Raw genomic sequence first — 21288 nt, 5'->3', positions numbered from 1 at the left:
ACTGCTCTTATCTGTACCCCTCAATCCCTTTGTCCTCCAGGAACCTATCCAGGTCTTCCTTGAAACCCTGTACTGTGCTATTTCCTATCACGGCTTCCGGAAGGGTGTTCCATGTGTCCACCACCCTCTGTGTGAAAAAAAATTTCCTTGCGTTTGTTCTAAACTTGTCCCCCTTCAATTTCATCGAGTGGCCCCTTGTTCTTGTGCTTTCTTTCAAATTGAAAAATCTGTCCTTGTCAACCTTTTCGATGCCCCTCAGGATCTTGAAGGTCTCTATCATGTCTCCTCTGAGTCTCCGCTTCTCCAGGGAGAACAGCCCCAGCTTTTTCAGTCTGTCAGTGTATGTAAGGTTTTCCATACCCTTAATCAGTTTAGTTGCTCTTCTCTGGACTCCCTCAAGCATTGCCATGTCCTTTTTGAGGTACGGTGACCAGTACTGTACACAGTATTCCAGATGGGGGCGCACCATAGCCTGGTACAGTGGCAGGATGACTTCCTTCGTTCTGGTCGAGATACCCTTCTTAATGATACCTAGCATTTGGTTTGCTTTCCTCGAGGCTGTGGCGCACTGTGCTGACGCCTTCAATGTCATGTCTACCATCACTCCCAGGTCTCTTTCCAGCTTACTGACCCCTAGCATTGTTCCCCCCATTTTGTAAGTGAACATCGGGTTCCTTCTCCCTACATGCATGACCTTGCATTTCCCCACGTTGAAGCTCATTTGCCACTTTTTTGCCCATTCTTCCAGTGTCGTAAGATCCCTTTGGAGATCCTCGCAATCTACCGTGGTTTCAACCCTGCTGAATAGTTTGGTATCATCAGCGAATTTGATGACCTCACATTTTGTTCCCGCCTCCAGGTCGTCGATGAATATGTTAAACAGGAGCGGTCCCAGCACCGACCCTTGAGGAACCCCGCTCGTGACCCCTTGCCAGTCCGAGTAGTGGCCCTTTACACCAACCCTCTGCTTCCTCTCCGACAGCCAGTTTTTAATCCATCGGTGGACCTCCCCTCGCACCCCATGATTCCATAGTTTCCTGAGCAATCGCTCATGTGGTACCTTATCGAAGGCTTTCTGAAAGTCTAGGTAAATTATGTCTATGGGTTCACCTTTGTCCACCTGGCTATTTACCCTCTCAAAGAAGTATAACAAATTTGTGAGGCACGACCTACCCTTGCAGAACCCATGCTGGCTCGACCTTAGCTGTCCATTTTTTTCGATATGATCACAGATGCCGTCCTTAATCAGTGCCTCCATCATCTTTCCCGGGACCGATGTGAGGCTCACCGGCCTGTAGTTTCCCGGGTCGCCCCTTGAACCCTTCTTGAAGATGGGCGTGACATTAGCTATTTTCCAGTCCTCCGGGATCTCTCCAGTTTTTAGGGATAGGTTGCATATTTGCTGAAGTGTCTCTGCTATTTCATTCCTTAATTCCTTGAGCACCCTTGGGTGGATGCTGTCTGGACCTGGCGACTTGTCGCTCTTTAGCTTGTCTATCTGCCTGAGGACATCCTCCTGGCTCACCTCTAGTTGGATCAGCTTGCTATCTTGATCTCCATTTTCTATTTCCTCTGGTTCCGGAATGTTGGATGTGTCCTCCCTCGTGAAGACTGATGTAAAGAAGTCGTTTAACTTGTCAGCTATTTCTTTTTCCTCCCTCACTACTCCCTTTCTATCCCCGTCATCCAAGGGCCCCACTTCCTCCCTCGCTGGTTGCTTTCCCTTTACGTACCTGAAGAATGATTTGAAATTTTTTGCCTCTCTCGCTAGTCTCTCTTCATATTCCCTCTTTGCTCTCCTAACCACTCGGTGGCACTCCTTCTGTTTTTCCTTGTGGTCCTTTTGGCTGGCCTGCGTTTGATCCTGTTTCCATTTTTTGAACGATGCTTTCTTGTCACTGATCGCCTTTTTTACAGCAGCCATTATCCATGCTGGGCATTTGGCGGGCAGAAATAGAGTATGCCAAAACCTTACTGAGGACTCTGATGATGATATAAAGAGCATCGGCCACATAATACACTCCCTCCTTAAACATATGGGGACAGGCATCCCCAAATTCTGAGAAACTAGTCTGCAGTCTTGTATGACAGGTCCATGACATGAATGAGACAGCTGCTGCAACTTTGAAACCCAAATCCAGTACATCAAATTGTCTTTTAAGGATTGCATACCTTATGGCCCTATGCATCCTTTAGCATCACTCCACCCTCACTAGGAAGGGAGGTGCGTTTGGTCACTTGTGCTAATGCAGAATCCACTTTCAGCAGCACAAACAGCTGTTAGAAATCCGGTGCCATAAGATAGAACCTAGCTAGCTCTGGTCACCTTCAGAGAGCCTTCAGGCGACTCCCATCAGTCAGTGACTAAGGAGGTGAGGTCTGGATAAGCAGGAAAAAAGGATATCTGTGCATTTGTTTATCCACCTTTTATCCCATGGGTTCAGCAGAACAGGACAAGATTTTGCGGTAAGCCTCACTTCGGTTGTTGGAAAAATAATGAAAGTGTTGCTGAAAGAAAGGATAGTGAACTTCCTAGAATCTAATGGGTTACAGGATCTGAGGCAACATGGCTTTACTAAAGGTAAATCTTGTCAAACGAATCTGATTGAATTTTTTGATTGGGTGACCAGAGAGCTGGATCGAGGACATATGCTAGATGTAATTTACTTAGATTTCAGCAAAGCCTTTGACACGGTTCCTCATAGGAGGCTCTTGAACAAACTTGAAGGGCTGAATTTAGGAACCAAAGTGGAGAACTGGATTAGAAACTGGTTAATGGACAGATGCTAGAGGGTGATGGTTAATTGAAGTCGCTCGGAGGAAGGAAAGGTGAGTAGTGAAGTCCCTCAGGGTTTGGTGCTGGGGCCAATCCTGTTCAATATGTTTGGGTGGCATTGCTGAAGGGTTAGAAGGAAAGGTTTGCTTTTTTGCTGATGATACCAAGATTTGTAACAGAGTAGACACCGAGGAGGGAGTGGAAAACATGAAAAAGGATCTACAGAAGTTAGAGGAATGGTCTAATATCTGGCAATAAAATTCAATGCAAAGAAATGCAGAGTAATGCATTTGGGGATTAATAATCGGAAGGAGCCGTATATGCTGAGAGGTGAGAGGCTGATATGCATGGATGGGGAGAGGGACCTTGGGATGATAGTGTCTGAAGATCTAAAGGCAATAAAACAGTGCGACAAGGCAATGGCTGCTGCCAGAAGGATGCTGGGCTATATAAAGAGAGTTCCACAGGAAGTACCTCAGTTTTCAGATAGAAACACATCTCCAGTACAAGGTGCTACCCTTTGGCCTAGCATCAACACCCTATTCCTGCTCCTCCTCCTCCTACTATTACTAGCCATTTGCTACATAATCAACCAAGGGCGTGCAGACCCTTTTCCTCTTGTCAATTCTCTTATTCTAAGCTAGCAGAGAAACAGAATTATCTGTCATTTTCATCAGATTCCTTCAGTCTCACGAGTGATGACTTACTTCATTTCTATTCCATCAACTCTACTTCACGTTCTTTAAGATCCACTAATAAAAAACTCTTAACAGTTCCATCACTAAAAGTTATCGGAACTCGTCGTCCTGATATTTTTTCTGTAATGGCCCCACAACTATGGAACACTCTGCCTCAGTATCTAAGAGAGGAAAGCGATCTGAAACATTTTAAAGGCATTCTGAAGAGCTTCCTTTTTAAGACGCTTTTAATTTATAATCATATTTAATGATTACCATTTTTTCCCCCCCCCCCCGCTTTAATCCTCTTTTTTATTTTGTTTACCTTACCTGCTGTTTTTACCATTTATGTTTTCTTTTATACATACAATTGTAGTTCTGCCCTTTCTTCCCTCATGTATCTGCTAGTTTGTATGCTAGTATGACAAATTTATGTAATCTTTTATAAATAATTTAATCTGTACACTTTTGTTCTTTTATTTGTAAATCGCTTAGCAAATTAAATTAAGCGATTCAATAAGTTAAAAATAAACTTGAAACTTGGAAATCTCCACAATTAAGTCTCTTCCTCTCTGCAACAATCATAGCTTTTAGCACTTCTGTTCCAGTCTACACTCTCCTCATCATTTGGATTCCAATTAATTTTTTCCTACCTGCGTTCCCTTCAGTCCCTATGATATGGAAATCCTTATTCACATTTCAGCAGAATCCAACTACCATGATTCTCGTAGCTCCACAGTAACTGAGGCAACCTTCAGTACCTTTACTACTTCAATTCCTTGTCAAGGAACCAATTCCTCTTCAAACATTTCAGTTGTCTTGACTTGGAGTGAAAGATCCCTTCTGCCTACCAGTTTACAGTATAGGCACTTTACAGCCTTGTTCCTGGCTCCCCATGCAAAATAACTTCTCCCTGGAACAATCAATCACCATAATTTTCTAAGCACAATTCTCCACATCACATTGTGATTCAACCGTTTCATGTGCACACAGTTTACCTTCTGGTGTTGCCTACAGGGCTTGACTCGAAACATGTCCTTTATCATCAGTGCTGCATTACCTTTTCTGTCTCTCATACTGAAAAAAAAAATAATAAGAGAGACAACAAACAAGAACACCTCAGTACATGCTTCTCTCAAGTCTATCAGTGTCTTACATGTACCTTTCAGCACCATATCTTAAGACTTAGTACCTTGTTCCTTTGGGCACCAACCCTCTGGCTGCATGTCTGTTGCTTTCTCACTTCATTAAGGGCCTCATGATGCCATAGCCTCCAATCCAACCTCTTCCAGTTGCTTAAAATTCACAGGTCTTCCTCTTCATTTGATGTCTCCATTTGAAATGCTTATGACTTCATCTCTCCAGCACCTTACTTAGACAGTAGTCTTCTCCCTTTGCATCAATGTGGTACACTGATAGAGGATTCCAATACATGATCCACATCGCACAACATTTTCTCAAGATAGTGTTGTTTTTCTCACTATCTCAACTTCCTACTAGAGGTAGTCTCCAATTATCATCCCAGCCAGTCTATAGAATTACCGGCCTTCTTCTCCAGACCACATTGTCTCCCTGGAATAACTGTACTTCACTTATTGAACTATAAACCTGCTTTGGATTGCTCCCTGCAATTAATTACACTTTTCCAAACTATAACTCATCTGTTACTGTCCTTTAATCCCTACAGACTAGGAGCTTCAGTAATCAAGAAGTCAATCCCTCCATAAACAACTGGACAATAGTGCTCCAGCGCCTGAAATAACAGTGATAGAAGCCTTAGTAGTTTACTCCATTTCTCCTCCATTTTGGACATTTATGAAGCAGATTCTTCAGTCTCTACACCATATTTTCACATCCCATTTCTGTCTAAAGACCAATTCCAGATGGGATAGTCGGTTCAGCCAAACAGTTAAAAAAAAAAAAAAAAAAAAAAAAAGGATTCTTTATTTAGTTGCCAACTTCCCTCCATCCCATTCGTAATAGCTAGGGAGTCTCATCTGTGAGAATATGCTGCCTGCTTGTCTTGGGTCAAAGCACAGTTACTTCCCTGTAACAGGTTTTATCCAGGGACAGCAACAGATGTTCTCACAACCCTCCCACCTCCCCTAGTTGACTTCTTAGCTTTTTTACTGAACTGATGGTCCCATGAGCCGACATCGGGTGGGAAGGCACTTGCACATGCGTGGTACGGGCAGTCATGGAATTTCTAGGAAGTTAAAGTGGACAGTATACTTTTGCAATGTCTGGACTGGGCTCCATGGTTGATGTCATCCATTTGTGAGAATATTTGCCTGCTGTCTCTGGATAATACCTGTTGCATGTAAGTAACGTGGCTTTTCTGACTTTCTGACCACTTTTTTGTGCTGACCAGCCACTCGAGACGAGGCAAACCAGCCTCCAAGGCCTCGATTGCTAGATGGATTTGCAAGGCAATTTCATTTTCCTACATTGCTTGTGGTAAACAGTCCCTTATCTCAATTGCAGTTCATTTGACTAGAGGTGTGGCTGTGTCCTGGGCAGAGTCCCAGGCTGTTTTGCCTGATGAGATTTGTAGAGTAGCTACTTGGTCTACTCTCCACACTTTTAAGAAATTCTACAGAGTGACTCGAGAGGATGGTGCTTTTGGGTTCATATTTCTGTCTTTCCCTGCACGTCTGGCATGGCTTTGGTATGTCAGCTAATGTACGGAATCCCATGTCTTTGCTAAAGAATGAAAGATTAGGTTTTTACCTTGCTAATCTTTTTTTCTTTTAGAAGACATGGGATTCTGTACAGCCCACTTTGTTCAGACTTTGATTTGCCTGATTTCTGCCTTGGATGTTGCTAGTATCTGTCTTGGGACCTCTTCTCCTGTATCTAAAATTTTATGGAGACCACACTACTAGGGGGGTTTTGATAGCTCCTGCTGGTTGCACTTAAGTTGATTTCTAGCTGCTCATGTGCGTAATTGTTATTCACTGTTAAATTGTTAAATGTTTAATCGTTGTTCTTTTAATAATAATAATTTATTGTTTATTTACCGCCAAAGCCAAGTTAGTTCGAGGCGGTTTACAATAAAGAAGAGCTGGACATACAGGAAAAAAACAATGAAGTCTTTGAGTACAATTCAGTACAGTGCAAACTAGAAGAGCTGGAACATACAGCGAAAAAACAGAAACAAGAAGGCTTTGAGTGCATGACTGTTTGTGTAGAGTAAGGTAACGTTGTAGGGACGGTTTGCAATAAGTCAATAGGGAGCAGGTTGTACAGTGTGGAGTAAGTAGTGAAGGCTTTGGGAGATTTTGGTCAAAAGGAAGTAGGTCGAGGAAATTTACAAAGAAGGGTAGGTCATACAGTGTGGGAAAGCAGTGAAGACTTTAGGCATTCCTGGTCAAGAATCGGTTGAACAGGTTGGTTTTGATTAGTTTTCTGAAGTTGAGGTAGGATGAGGAGTGCATGATGGTGCTGCTTAGCCAGTCGTTCTGTAGGCTTGCTTGGAAGGCCAGCGTTCTGTCAAGGAATCTTTTGTATCGGCAGGTTTTTATTGTAGGGTGGCTGAACATGCATATTCTGCGTGTAGGCCTGGTGGAGCAGTCTAGTTTGAAGTGGGAGACTAGGTACAGAGGGGCCAAACCGAGAGTGGATTTGAAACAGAGACAAGCAAATTTGAACAATACTCTTGCCTCCAGGGGAAACCAGTGGAGTTTTTAATTGTAGGGGGTTATGTGATCCCATTTCTTTAGGCCGAAAATCAGTCGCACAGCGAGTTTTGTATGATTCGGAGTTTTTGAATGGTTTTCTTGAACGACCCCAGATAAATAATATTGCATTAGTCAAATAGGTTTAGGATGGAGGATTTGCACCAGTAAGCGGAATGATGTTGAGTCGAAGTATTTTCTGATGGTTCTAAGTTTCCATAGTGTCGAGAAGCCCTTTCTGATTAAAAGCTCTGAATGCGTATCTAGGGTGAGATAGCGGTCCAGTGTCACTCCTAGGATTTTTATGGTATCGACAATAGAGAAGTTCTGTCCATTGAGGGTTATTGTAGTATCTTTGATTTTGTCATTTGGGCTAACCAGGAAGAATTTGGTTTTTTCGGGGTTGAGCTTCAGTTTGAACTCTGTCATCCATGTTTCAATTTGTTTTAGAATTAGTGCTAGATGAACCTTCGTCTCTGGGTTCAGGCTTGTTAGAGGCAGGAGTATGATGATATCTTCGGCGTGGATGTAGAATTTGATTTTTGCTTTTTGCAATAGATTTGCCAGTGGTGCGAGGTAAATGTTGAACAGAGTGGGGGATAGGGGGGAACCCTGTGGGACACCGCATGGGTTAACCCAGCTGGAGGATTGGATATTGTCGATATAGACTCGGTACGTTCGTTTAGTCAAGAAGCCTCGGAACCATTTTAATACTTTGCCTGAGAGACCAATAGTCTCCAAGCAGTCAATTAGGATGGTGTGATCGACTAAGTCGAAGGTGCTGCTTAAGTCTAGTTGATGGATTAGTGCATTGGAGCCTTGGCTGAATAGGCTCAGGAGGGAGTCCAGTAATGAGGCAATAACCGTTTCCGTACTGAACCTGGATCGAAAGCCTGATTGGTTGTTGTGAAGAATGTTGAATTTGTCCAGGTAAGATACTAAGTCCTGGTTTACCAGGCCTTCCATCAACTTTACAAAGAAGGGAATGTTGCAATGGGCCTGTAGTTGGATGTCAGCTTGATGGATTCCTTGGGGTATTTTCAATAGGTGTGATCAGTATGTGACCTAACTCCTCGGGAAATGTACCCGACAGTAATAGGGAGGAGAGCCAATCATATAGCGAGGCTTTGAAGGGGACTGGAGCAGCTTTCATGACGTTTGGTGGGCAGCTGTCTAGTCTGCAATATGAATCGATGTATTTTGAGAAGAGTTTGCTGAAGCAATTCCAGGTAGGGATAGAGAAGTTGTTCCAGTACATGTCTACTCTGGGATCGTTTGTGTGTTGGGCGACAGGGTAGTTCAGATGGTTGGATGTGGAGGGTGGTAGGTTGGATCTTAAGACATTGGTTTTGTTGTTAAAGAATTCAGCCAGAGTGTCTGCTGAGGGAGGGGAGTCTGTGTTGTGGCGTGAAAAGGCCTGTATATCATATAGATTGTTAACTAGTTTAAATAGGTTCTTGGTGTTGGTGTTGGGGTAGTCTATTTTTTTGCGTAGAAGTTTGTGCGTTTTGTAGTTATGAGATGTTTGTATTCTTTCAATTTTAGTCTCCTGTTTGTTCTTTCTATGTTGTCGCCAGATTTCAGCCATTGTCTTTCCAGTTTTCGTAGTTCTCGTTTCACTGCTCCTAGCTCGGCGTCGAACCAGCCATCTAGGTTTTGGTTTCTCGTTCTTCTTAGTTTGATGAGGGCCATCTTGTTAAGAATCTGCATGCTTGTGTTGGTCCAGGTGTCTATAGAGGGGGAGTGTGAGTCTGGGAGATATCGTAATGTGACCAGAATTCAGTTGGGTTTCCCAGGCCTCTGGTGGCAACCATTTTTCTAATCCTTTTTTCCTCCCAGGGTTTGGCTGGGGAGCGTTTGGTTTGCCAGTTGAATTGGAAATTGCACAGACGATGGTCCGACCATAGGGAGTCGGTCCAAGTGGTTTGGTGCCAGAGCATTTTGGGATGGGCTTGGGTTTTGGGAGAAAAGGTAACTAGATCTAGTTGGTGTCCTTTTTGGTGAGTTCTTTCAGGGGGTGGCACAAGGAAGTCGAGAGAAGTGATAAGAGAGTAATTCTTTGGTGTCAGCCTGCTCTGCCTGCTCTAGGTGGATGTTTAGGTCTCCAGCCAGTAGGTTGTAGGGGCTAGCAGTTGAGTTTGTGAGAAGGAATTCAAAGAGGGTGTCCTTGGCCGTGGGCCATTTCTTGGGAGGAATGTAAAATAGCATGATGATTAAGGCCTCTTCTAATTTGTCTGACCAGAGTTTGCAGGAGAGGATTTCGATGTCCACTGAGGAATTCGTAGCTATGATGGTGGATTTGTACGTATCTTTTAGAATGATGGCTAGTCCTTCCCCTCTTCCCCTCATAAGTTGCAGAGCAGAATATGGTTTGTTACTGGGAAAGCTCCCTGTGTCCCTCCTTCTCTTTTCTTCCATTTCAGTGGAGTTCAATTACTTTGGTACCAACTGAAGAGGGAACTATTCTCCACTGCAGAAGGGGAGGAGTTCAGAGATTTATTTATTTAAAAAATGTATATTTCGCAAATCTTGCAATTCTATGCAGAGTACAATAAAACATCCAAATAAAGTGATAACCTTCTGTAGATTCACAACTAATGGGAAGCAATAGCTAACATATAGAATCCCATATCTTCTCAAAGAAAGATTAGCAAGGTAAGAATCTAATCTTTCAGTGCTTTTCTACCAGTTTCCTTTGGTTATGATAAACCACTGAATTTCTGTGAAAAATAAAATAGCTCAAAATGTAAAGCTTTAAGTTTAGTTTGAGTTTATGCCTTTTTGAGTAGATAAGATAATTAATATAGTACAATAATGTGAATTACAAAATTAATGTAATATATTTATTTTTTTCAGAATATGTCGTCACTAGCTCTACTTCTCCTGCCTCTCCTGTTCTTTCACCAGGAAATGTGAGTGAACTTGGAACTGGATCAATAGCGCAACCAAAGAAAGTTCGAGGGGTTGGATTTGGAGACATTTTTAAAGAAGGTTCAGTGAAGCTAAAACCAAGGCTTTCTAGTATTGAGACAGAGGAAAAGAAACCAGAAAAGGTATATAGCCTTTCATGTATTTCATGCTGCCTGAAGAAACTATTATAGAAAGGAATGCACATTCTCCATTGACAGCATAGTAATTGATGACACTAATCGGTTACCTCTAATTATGCCTTTGTTTAGAACTATATTTCCTACTCTATGTAAGTTACTTGCTTTTAATGGAATACTCTACCTGTATTTCTTAGTGTCCTCAACTGACTTGGAATTGTGAATTGTCCCATCCACCAGCAAGTGGAGATAAAGAATAAAGAATGACATGAGAACAAATTTGTTTACATCAGAACTCAATTGCCTTGTCCCGTCCCCATGAGTTTTGTTGCTGTCCCTGCCCCGTTCCTGTAAGCTCTGCCTTAACCACACAAACCTCGAACACTTATGATTTTAAAGTGTTTGAGGCTTGTGCAGATGAGAGCGGATCTTGCAGGGGTGGGGCAGGGACAGGAAAAGAACTTGCGGGGATGGGGTAAAATCTGTCCCCATGTCATTCTCTAATAGAGAATACAGAACTGTTCTGCCTTTAAGGCACTGTGCAGCAACTATAGATCAATATTTATCTATTGTACTCCTGGAGAATTCTACATTACTGTGCAGTGAAAAATTCTCACAGAATTCCCCTCTTGAACAGAATTCTGAACTTTTGCAGAATTCTGCCAAGAAGCCACCATGGGGTGTAACAAACTCACTGCCAGCAGAGGTTTGGTTCCTGTGAGGGATGTGAAGTCTAGACAGCCCCAGTACAGAAAAGCTGACCAGGTCAGTCACCTGGAACCTTTAGGCAGCCTGAGACAGGGAAAGATATGCAGGAAAGCTTGCACTCTTGTATAGAGCCTTTAAACCCTGCCAGGAGATTATACCCTAAAATACCTGCTGTCCCTTTAAGAAAAGAACAGGGAAATCTGACCTTTGGCAAAGGTATGCAGTTCTCTAGAGAGCTTATACCCATCCCCCTAGCCAGGCAGAGGGGGGCGTGGTTTTGAGTTCCCTAAATGGAAGCTAGTGAGAGAGTCAGGGGAGGAAGGAGGCAGAGAGAAACTTTTGTCTTTTTCCCAGCTACACGGTGAGAGGCTAGAAGATTGTGAAATGCAGGAAGTTAATTCTGTCCCAGTAGAAGAAAAATCTGATAGCATGGAAGCCATGGACATTCAAGAATCAGAGAGTGTACCAGAGCCTGGTGTGGAAGCTATGGAAATTAACTGCTGCAAATGTGATTTTTGCTACTAACTCTGTGAAAAGGACATTGCTGTGAGCTGAGGGTGTTTTTGTGCTTTGCCTTGGAAAAAAGTTGCTTGTGCTGAAAAGAACTTGCCTGTTTATGAATGTGAACATTTGTGGACTACTTTTCAAAACTAGCCCAGAGAAAAACTTTTGTTTTTTTTGCTATTTTTGTTTTTGCTTTTTGCTAGGTTTTGGTACTGAGGTATGTTTGAATGGTGGCAGCTAATTAGTAGACTTGCATTACAACAGCTGTTCCAAGAAACCTTCCTGAATGCTGAGACAGCCTGTGTTTAAGAACTGTCCTTTTTATGTCTGCCTGGTTTTTTTGGGACTTTAAAGATGTGAGGTTTGTGTATGACCCTTTTGCTTTGCTTAAACCAGAGAGGGTTATTTAAACTCTTTGAACAGAAAAGCTGCCTGGTGCAAGGAACCTGGTTGAAGTATACTGTATTTTTCTTTTCCATAAGACGTACCCTAGATTTACAGTAGGAAAACAAGAAAAAAAACATTCTGAACCAAATTGTGTACTAATATATACCAGGCTCTACACTCAGCCCCCCTCACTCCCTGCCAGGCTCTGCACCCAACCCCACACTCCTTGCCAGGCTCTGCATCCTGTTCCCCCTCCCTGCCAGGCTCTGCACCTGCCCCCTTCCCTGCGACAAACAGTTACAAACAGTAAAAGACATTTCTTCCAAGCCATTCCAATAGCATCTTTTCTGCAGGATTAAAGTCCTATGTGAACTTCCCTACATTCTTTGAGTTTGTCAATAACCACTATTTCTGCCACTTTTTCTTCAGTTCCTTTTCTTCACTTAGCTCCATTCTCTTCAGTGATCACCATTTTAAATTCAATCAAAGCATGTGTTTTGTAAAACTAGTTTGCTATGTACCATATATATGTAGGGTGTTTTCATACATTTTACCAAAAGAAACTGATTTAAAATGTTAAACTCCCTCTGTACTGTTTCCCTGCTTTTTTCCCCCTATATCACACAGAAGCTTTACCACTTGTGTATGTATAGTAAAAAAACTGTAGCATTTCACCTTAAGAAAGCATTCTGGATCACATTCATCCCCAATCTTTTCACAGTCTTTCGGGAAGTTTTGAATTGTTTTCTTGTGACTGTCTTTCATCTGCTTCCAAACCTGATGTTCTTTTATTTTCTTACTGTTCCAATTTTCAAGTTCTTTTAGCACCTGTTTCTTTTTCAAATCTAAAAGTCAGTAAATTTCATCAAACTGAGTGGTGATCCTTATGCTCCCCGGCCACGCACTGTCCGCAGGCCACTTGCTGGCACATTTTGCAAAAGAGTGCAGGCTATGGCCCGGGTACTTGGGGCAGGCAGAGCCTTTCAGCCCAGGAGCCTCTGCCTCCCCGTCCCCACCCCCGCAGTTTCTGTTCGCTGTTCCCGGCTTGATCAGTTTGACCACCTCGGCCAGCGTGGGCAGGCTGGAGGCGCCCCTCGGCATGGCGCTAACTTTGCGGCAGAGGGGACACAGCACCTGTGTCTCCCCGGCCAGGGAATGGCGGCCAGGTCTATGCTAGTTTCTGGACGGCCCGGTTTGTGCTAGTTGCTGGATGGCAGCCTCCTCATGATGTTGGGGCTAGCGGTGCACAAGCGCGTTCCTGCATGGGCACGCACCACTTCTCGTGGGACTTGTGAGAACTGATGGCATGCGGGTCCATGCAGAAGCGCGCTTGTGTGCTGCTGGCCCCGACATAATGAGGAGGCTGCCGCTCAGCAACTAGCACAAGTGATAAATGGCGCACAATCAAGAAGTAGCTGAGAATGGTCCACAGCGCTCCAGGGAGGGAGAGGAAGTGCTCCGATCTGGAGGAGACGACACCTGACTCGGGACTGGGTCTCTGCATCTTTGTTGTGCTCCCGAGGTTCTTCGGAGGAGCAGGAATTGGCAGATATGCATGAGAGAGCATTTTTAAAAAGATACTGAGTGGGCAAAGGTGTTTAAAAAAAAAAAAAAATTGTATTTGCTCCATAAGACGCACCCACTTTTTTGGGGGGGAAAAGTGTGTCTTATGGAGCGAAAAATACGGTACTTCTTTTGGCTAAGGGAAACAGATACTTACCTCAAATACTGAAGATTGACTGCAGTATAGCAATTACCAGGCTAAGTCAAAGGGGACACGCCGGATCAGTATTTTGTCGCAGCCCGGGTGGTCCGCTGCACTCATCAGGGATAGGGGTCTGTCCTCAGCTCCCCTCCTTGTGGTTCACCTAAACAGCCTGATGTAAGCTGGCAGAGGAGGAGGAGAAACTGACCTGGTATGTAGTGGTTCATTTCCTCCTCCACCTGCTGTGTGATCTCTGCGGGGAAGTAAAGAGAAAACACAACTGATGATGAGTGTGTCATGGTAAGAGCACAAATTATGAGGAGGGTGCCATGGAAGGGGGAGGGGACACAGAGCATGATGAGGGTGCCATGGAGAAGGGGAGGACAGAGGAAGTGTATGTGCGCCATGGAGATGGTGGTTAGGTTAGGTTTATTTAATTTTCTAGCCGGTCCTCCCAGGGTAGTCCAGAATGGGTTACATGAATAAATCCATATTTATCTTAACAAACATATAACAAATTTTGTTAATACCATTATAATAAATCTAAGAGGAGGGACCATCTCTTAAGTGTTTATGTACAGCGCTGTATGCATCTGGTAACGCTATAGAAATAATAAATGGTAGTAGTAGTAAATTTAAATTTCATATTCTCTTCAAAGTTTAAAATCCAATGTATTATTTCTAGTTAAATCATATTTGCAATACTTCTAAACAATGAACTCATCCACTTATCTAGAAAGCAAAGCATCAGATTATCTAGTGATCTGATGCAAGAAGGGAAGTTGGTTCTATAACTTAGTCACAAACTGGGAATAGGCTCATTTATGAGCAAACTCAAGATCATTGTATCACAAATTGTGTGCTGTGACACAGTAGTGTGCCGCGGCGAGGTTCCGGATGTGCCCCTAGAGGCATGTTGTGTAGGCAAGTCAGCTGGTACCAGTGCCTCTCCTCCTCACTGGTGCATCTTCTGCTCCCTGCACCTCCCCACCGGCATAGACATTTTAGGGTTACAAGCTCAGGGCCCCTTCTAGAGGGCCTATGTACAGGTGCTTCATCATATCAACACCTGAACATGTGCGGATATCCCCAGCCGCGGGCCCGAGTTTAGTGTGCTGCAGCTTGGCTCTAGATGAAATATTTTCACAGAGGGAATACAGAAACATTTCTCTTGTGATGCAAGAACTGCTTTGGATGATATACAGGTAACTTCTCCAGCATATAATTTGGAACCATATCATGAAAAGAGTTTAAAAGCTAACACTTAAACCTTAAAAATAAGGACCTAGATTGTTCAAGAGTCTCACAGCAGCATTTTGCACCTTCTGCAAACGACACAAATCTGGTAACTCAACAAATAAGCCATTACAACAATCCATACGTTACAATACAAAAGCATACAGCGATTGAGCAAAATCAGCTTTAGAAAAATACATCTGAAGTTTTTGCAGCTAACCTAGGTAGTAAAAAGTGGATACTACAGTCAAACCTCAGTTTACGAGTACACCGGTTTGTGAGTGTTTTGCAAGACGAGCAAAACATTTGCAAAACCAGTGCCTCGGAAACTGAGTTTGACTCGGTTTACGAGCGCCACATCCCCACGATCCGGCATCCCCCCCAGCGATCTGGCATCCCCCCCCCCCCGCGATCCTACATCCCCCCCCCGAGCACCGCAATGACATCGCTTACCCCGATTGGGCACCGGCACCAGTACCAATGCACAGGAGGTGCCGGTGCCCGAAGATCCTCCCTCTTCTGACCTGGGCTGGGCTGTGCGACAGAGATCCTCCCTCTTACCTGTGCTGGGCTGGACTGGGCTTTGAGCATTTGCGCATGCTCAAAGCCTTCTGGTCTCACTCTCTCCGAGATTCTCAGATTCAGAATCTCGGAGAGAGTGAGACCAGAAGGCTTTGAGCATGCGCAAATGCTCAAAGCCCAGTTCAGCCCAGCACAGGGAAGAGGGAGGATCTTCGGGCACCAGCACCTCCTGTGCATTGGTGCTGGTGCTGGTGCCCAATCGAGGTAAGCGATGTTGTTGCGGTGCTTGGGGGGGGGGTGGCGATGTGAGCGGGGGGGAGGATGCCGGTTCGCAGGGGGAGATGCAGGATCGTGGGGGGGGGGTATGGAGCAGCGTTGGTGGCCTCAAGGGGGAGGGGATGGAGCAGCACTGGTAGCCTCGGGGGGGGGGGGGGAGGAGGAGGTGGAACAGATCAAAGCGAGTTTCCCTTACTTCCTATAGGGAAACTCACTTTGATATACATGCAATTTGGTTTATGAGCATACTTCTGGAATAAATTATGCTCGTAAACCAAGGTTCCACTGTAATTGTGATATGTGATTAGTTAAAGTAAGACCAAATATCTTCATTCCTGAATGATAGATCGCAGAGTTCTAGAAAAATCCTTATTTGAACCCAAACCACTCCACAATGGAGTGCCTCAGGGAGCCTTACTATCACCACTCCATGTCAAACCAGTACTGGACATAGTGGAAAAATACGGAATCAGAATCCACTCTTCGCAGACGACTTACAACTCTACCTCTCCTAGGCCGACACTGAGACACACAAATCAATAATCTCCAGTCCTGCCTAACAAAGTCTTTCATGGGTACTTTGTCAAATGCCTTTTGAAAATCCAAATACACTGTATCAACTAGTTCACCTTTTCCACATGTTCATGCGCCCCTTCAAAGAAATACAGTAGATTGATGAGGCAAGATTTCCCTTGACTAAAACCATGTTGGTTTTTTCTCGTTAATCCATGCTTATGCATATGTTCTGTCCTGTCATTTTGTTCTTTATAATAGTCTCTACTGTTTTGTCCGGCACTGACATCAGACTTACCGGTCTATAATTTCCCAGATCAGCTCTGGAACCCTTTTTAAAAATTGATTTCACATTGACCACCTTCCAGTCTTCTGGTACTAAGCTGGTACAGCTTAGTACCAGAAGACTGGAGGGTGGTCAATGTGAAATCAATTTTTTAAATTTTTTTTTAGTTTTTTTAAATTACAGATTACTAACAATAGCTCTGCAAGTTCATTTTTCAATTTTATCAGCACTCTGGGATGTATTTATGAAATGACCCTCGTACACTGTAAAATACACAGTTTTGTCTCCTAAAATTGCTTGTGCTATAAGAAAATATTGGGGTCATTCCATGTCAAGAGGACCAATTTTGAAAATCATTCATGCTCAAATTGTTTCAAATTGAATAAAAATTGTGTGGATATTCACTAGGGTCTCAAACTAAATCATGCAGAATTTATTGGCTGGATCTATTGGTTCGACAGCTCATCAAAACCTGATAGGGAACTGAATTTTTGGGGATTAGTACAACCACCAGTACTAAGTTCCTGTGTAAAGTTTGGAACCTAACATGAACATTCCTCCCTTTTTATGGGCCAGCAAAGTATGTGAAAAATGTTATAATAAGAAATTATCCCAGGACAAGCAGGCAGGTATTCTCACAAGTGGGTGACGTCATCCGACGGAGCCTCGATGCGGACGCCTCACAAGCAGACTTGCTTGAAGAAACTCGAAGTTTCAAGTTGCCCACACCGTGCATGCGCGAGTGCCTTCCCGCTCAGCGCAGGGCGTGTCTCCTCAGTTCTTACTTTTCCGCGGAGCCAAGAAGTCCGTCTTCGACTCTCTGCGTGAAGTGGTTTCACTTGTGCCTTCTTTTGTCCGCGGTTTTGTGTTCTTTTTACTCAGAATCGCTGTTTTATTCTTTTTTAAAAGAAAAACATTTCTTCCGTTCATTCGACTGGGCAGGCCTCGTGGTCGCAGCCCCGTGGCTTTGATCTTGCGGCGGCGCTTTTTCGGCCTATGTCCCGGCCTGCAACCGGTTTAAAAAAATGTTCCAAGTGCCAGTGCGCGATTTCCCTCACGGACCCTCACGACGCTGTCTTCGGTGTCTTGGGCCTCAACATCTCCCGAAATTGTGCTGGTCTTGCTCAACACTTAAGTCTCGTGCTTTCAAGCGTCGTTGCATCCTGTGGGAGCAGCTTTTCAGCATGGAGTCTTCGATGGAGCTTTCGTCCTCGAAGGGTGCTTCGCCCTTGACCTCATCCGAAGCTCTCCAGGCTTCCACAGCTTCTACTCCGAGCCTCATCAAACCTGCCTCGTTTGTACCAGCTCATAGAAACATAGAAATTGACGGCAGATAAGGGCCACGGCCCATCCAGTCTGCCCACCCTACTGACCCTCCCCTGCCTTTACTTTGCGAATAGATCCCACGTGTCGATCCCATTTGGCCTTAAAATCAGGCACGCTGCTGGCCTCAATCACCTGAAGTGGAAGACTATTCCAGCGATCAACCACCCTTTCGGTGAAAAAGAATTTCCTGGTGTCACCACGCAGTTTCCCGCCTTTGATTTTCCACGGATGTCCTCTTGTTGCCGTGGGATCCTTGAAAAAGAAGATATCCTCCTCTGCATTGATGCAGCCCGTGAGATACTTGAACGTCTCGATCATGTCTCCCCTCTGCGCTCCTCGAGCGAGTATAGCTGTAATTTATCTAACCGTTCTTCGTACGGGAGATCCTTCAGTCCCGAGACCATCCGGGTGGCCATTCTCTGGACCGACTCCAGCCTCAACACATCCTTACTCTAATGCGGCCTCCAGAATTGTACACAGTATTCCAGGTGGGGTCTCACCATGGATCTATACAGAGGCATAAGGACTTCAGGCTTACGGCTGACGAAGCCCCTGCGTATGCAACCTATGATTTGTCTTGCCTTGGAAGAAGCTTGCTCCACTTGATTGGCAGCCTTCATGTCCTCACTGACGATCACCCCTAAGTCCCGTTCTGCTACCGTTCTTGTTAGGATCTCGCCATTAAGGGTATAAGTCCTGCATGGATTTTGGGTACCCAGGTGCATAACTTTGCATTTTTTGGCATTGAAGCTGAGCTGCCATGTCTTAGACCAGGTCTCTAGTAAGAGTAGATCGTGCATCATGTTGTCAGGCATTGAATTTTTTTCTATTGTACTTTTGCCTACTACATTGCTTAGTTTGGCATCATCGGCAAATAATGTTATCTTACCTCGGAGCCCTTCTGCCAAGTCCCTTATAAAGATATTGAATAGTATCGGGCCTAAGACAGAGCCCTGGGGCACCCCACTGATCACCTCTGCCATTGCAGAGGGGGTGCCGTTCACCATCACCCTTTGAACCCTGCCTCCAAGCCAGTTCCCAACCCACTTCGTCAATGTGTTACCCAATCCTATGGAACTCATCTTGCTTAGCAACCTGCGATGAGGTACGCTATCGAATGCCTTGCTAAAGTCCAGGTATACGATGTCCAGGGATTCTCCAACATCTAACTTCCCCGTCACCCAGTCAAAGAAGCTGATCAGGTTGGATTGGCAGGATCTCCCCTTAGTAAATCCATGTTGACGGGGATCCCGTAGGTTCTCTTCATTCAGGATTGTATCTAATTGGTGTTTGATAAGAGTTTCCATTAGTTTGCTCACTATTGATGTGAGACTCACTGATCTGTAGTTTGCCGCTTCTGTCTTGGAACCTTTTTTGTGGAGTGGAATAACGTTAGCCTTCTTCCAGTCCAACGGGACGCTACCTGAACTAAGGGAAAGGTTGAAGAGCGCTGACAGCGGCTCCGCCAAGACATCACTTAACTCCCTGAGCACCCTGGGGTGCAGATTGTCCGGTCCCATTGCCTTGTAAACCTTGAGCTTTGACAGCTCCATGTAGACACTGTTGGGCGTGAATTTGAAATCGCTAAATGGGTCTATTGAGTCAGCCCTTGTCTGTAGCTGAGGTCCATGCCCCGGCGCTTCTCGGGTGAAGATAGAGCAGAAGTATTCATTTAACAGTTGGGCTTTTTCTGAGTCCTTTTCCACATAGTCTCCGTCTGGTTTTCTTAGACGTACTATTCCCCCTGAGTTTTTACTTCTGTCACTGATAAACCTGAAGAATGATTTATCTCCCTTCTGGATGTTCTTTGCTAGAGATTCCTCCATGTTGAATTTAGCCTCCCTGACTGCTGTTTTGACGGCTTTTGACTTGGTCAGGTATTCTGCTCTGGAGACCTGTTCCCTTGATTGTTTGTAAGAGATGAATGCTTTTTTCTTTTCTTTGATGAGGTCTGAGATCTCCGCAGTGAACCACTGCGGTTTTATTGTTTCTACGGCGTTTACTTACCAGCTTAACATAACGGTTTGTCGCTTCCTGTATGGTGGCTTTCAAAGTCAACCACATTTCTTCCACACTATCGGTTTCTGCTTGGCTTTGTAGCATCTGGTGAACAAAGTCACCCATCTCTTGGAAGTTTGTGTCCTTGAATTTGAGGACCTTGGTTAGTGTTGCAGATTTAGTGAAGCCTTTCCCAAGATTGAACCATATCATGTTGTGGTCGCTGGAGGCCAATGTGTCTCCCACCGAGACTTCTGTGACACTTTCACCATTGGTAAGTAACAGGTCCAGTATTGCCTGATCCCTTGTTGGTTCCAACACAATTGCCTGAGATGTGCTCCCTTCAAGGAGTTTAATAGCCTCCTGCTGCTGCCGGAAGCAGCGGTAAGTGTGCCCCAATCAACATCAGGCATGTTGAAGTCACCTAACAATACTGTGTCCCCACGCAAGGTGATATTCTCTATATCTCCAATCAATTCCATATCCAGGTCATCCTGTTGTTTTGGGGGTCTGTAAATAACGCCAAGATACAGGCATTTGTCCTTCCCTCTGTCCAAATTAACCCAAAGGGATTCCCCAGTGTATTGGACATCTGTGATTCTTGTGACCTTAATGTCATCCTTTGTATATAATGCTACACCTCCTCCCAATCTGCCCTCCCTGTCCCGGCGAAGCTCTGTCTTCGACGCCGGCTGCGGTGCCTTCCTCTGTCTCTTCAGGTCAGATAGCACAGCAGCCCATTCCCTCAGTGGTGCTTAAAGTGCCTAAGGCTTCTAAGTCCAAGCACTCTCACACTGCCTCAAGGGAACACGAAGCCCATGCAGGTGGTCCCATTGGAGACGCAGATCCATCCTTACCGGCTTCGTTCCAGACCTTGTTAGAGAAGCAATTCATTCAGTTCTTTACTACCATGGGGCCGAAGCTTCTCTCACAAATCCAGCCTGGGCATGCCGAGGTCTCCTGCGAGATCGAGCCGCCTCCTGTGCCTCAGTCGTATGCACACTCTTTGCAGGGTGCAGAGTCTCTGCGAGTGTCTGGTCTGGCATCTAGGCATGGACAGCAAGGAGCAGATTCTTTGCCAATGCCTCCGTGGGAACCCTCACACTTGAAGCAAGGAGCAGAGTCTTTGCGAGTGCATCGAGGTTCTTCCACTCAGCCTCCACTGCTTCGTTCCACAGCCTCCAGCCCTATTCATTCTCTGGGGGCTTCGACTGGGACACGCTCTCCTCGATTATCGAGGCCTGCTTCAAGGCACAGCTCGCATCATAGATCGTGGCATTCTTTGAAGCATTCATCCAGGCATGCCTTGCCTCATCGCAAGCAGCCTTTTCTTCAATATTCTCCACCGCCTACATCAAACCTTCTGATTTCGGACCTGAAGGACCCGGTGGGTTCTTTTTCTCCATCCAGATCTCGTTCTTCACTGGATCAAGCTGCCTCGAAGGCCAGGTTTTGGCAGATCAGCTGTCTTTTTCATCTTTTCTGCATCAGATGGCAGTTGACTTAGATATTCAACTTGATACTGGATCTAAGTTCTCCAAGGAGTATCTTGAGACCATGCATCTGCCTCAACCTCCGGCTGAATCCCTCAAACTTCCTCTTCACAAGCTTTTGGATCAAACCTTTGTCCGCTGTCTGGAAACCCCTTAT

At 44.8% G+C, this 21288-nt stretch overlaps 1 protein-coding gene across 3 annotated transcripts in view; it reads left to right on the top strand.

Annotated features, from left to right (window-relative positions):
- Window positions 1-21288, top strand: part of CD2AP (CD2 associated protein) — a 372249-nt gene that overhangs the window by 143286 nt on the left and 207675 nt on the right. For 2 of the 3 annotated variants that reach the window (XM_033938469.1, XM_033938467.1), the window contains exon 6: window positions 9987-10183. In XM_033938469.1, the coding sequence (XP_033794360.1) occupies window positions 9987-10183 (197 nt within the window). The remainder of the gene's footprint in view (window positions 1-9986; window positions 10184-21288) is intronic. The other variant, XM_033938468.1, reaches the window with a different exon arrangement.

The sequence above is a fragment of the Geotrypetes seraphini genome, chromosome 3 (genome assembly GCF_902459505.1).
Source record: "Geotrypetes seraphini chromosome 3, aGeoSer1.1, whole genome shotgun sequence".
NCBI lineage: Eukaryota > Metazoa > Chordata > Amphibia > Gymnophiona > Dermophiidae > Geotrypetes > Geotrypetes seraphini.
Note: the sequence above shows the minus strand (reverse complement) of the source record. Positions and strands in the feature narration are given on the sequence as shown.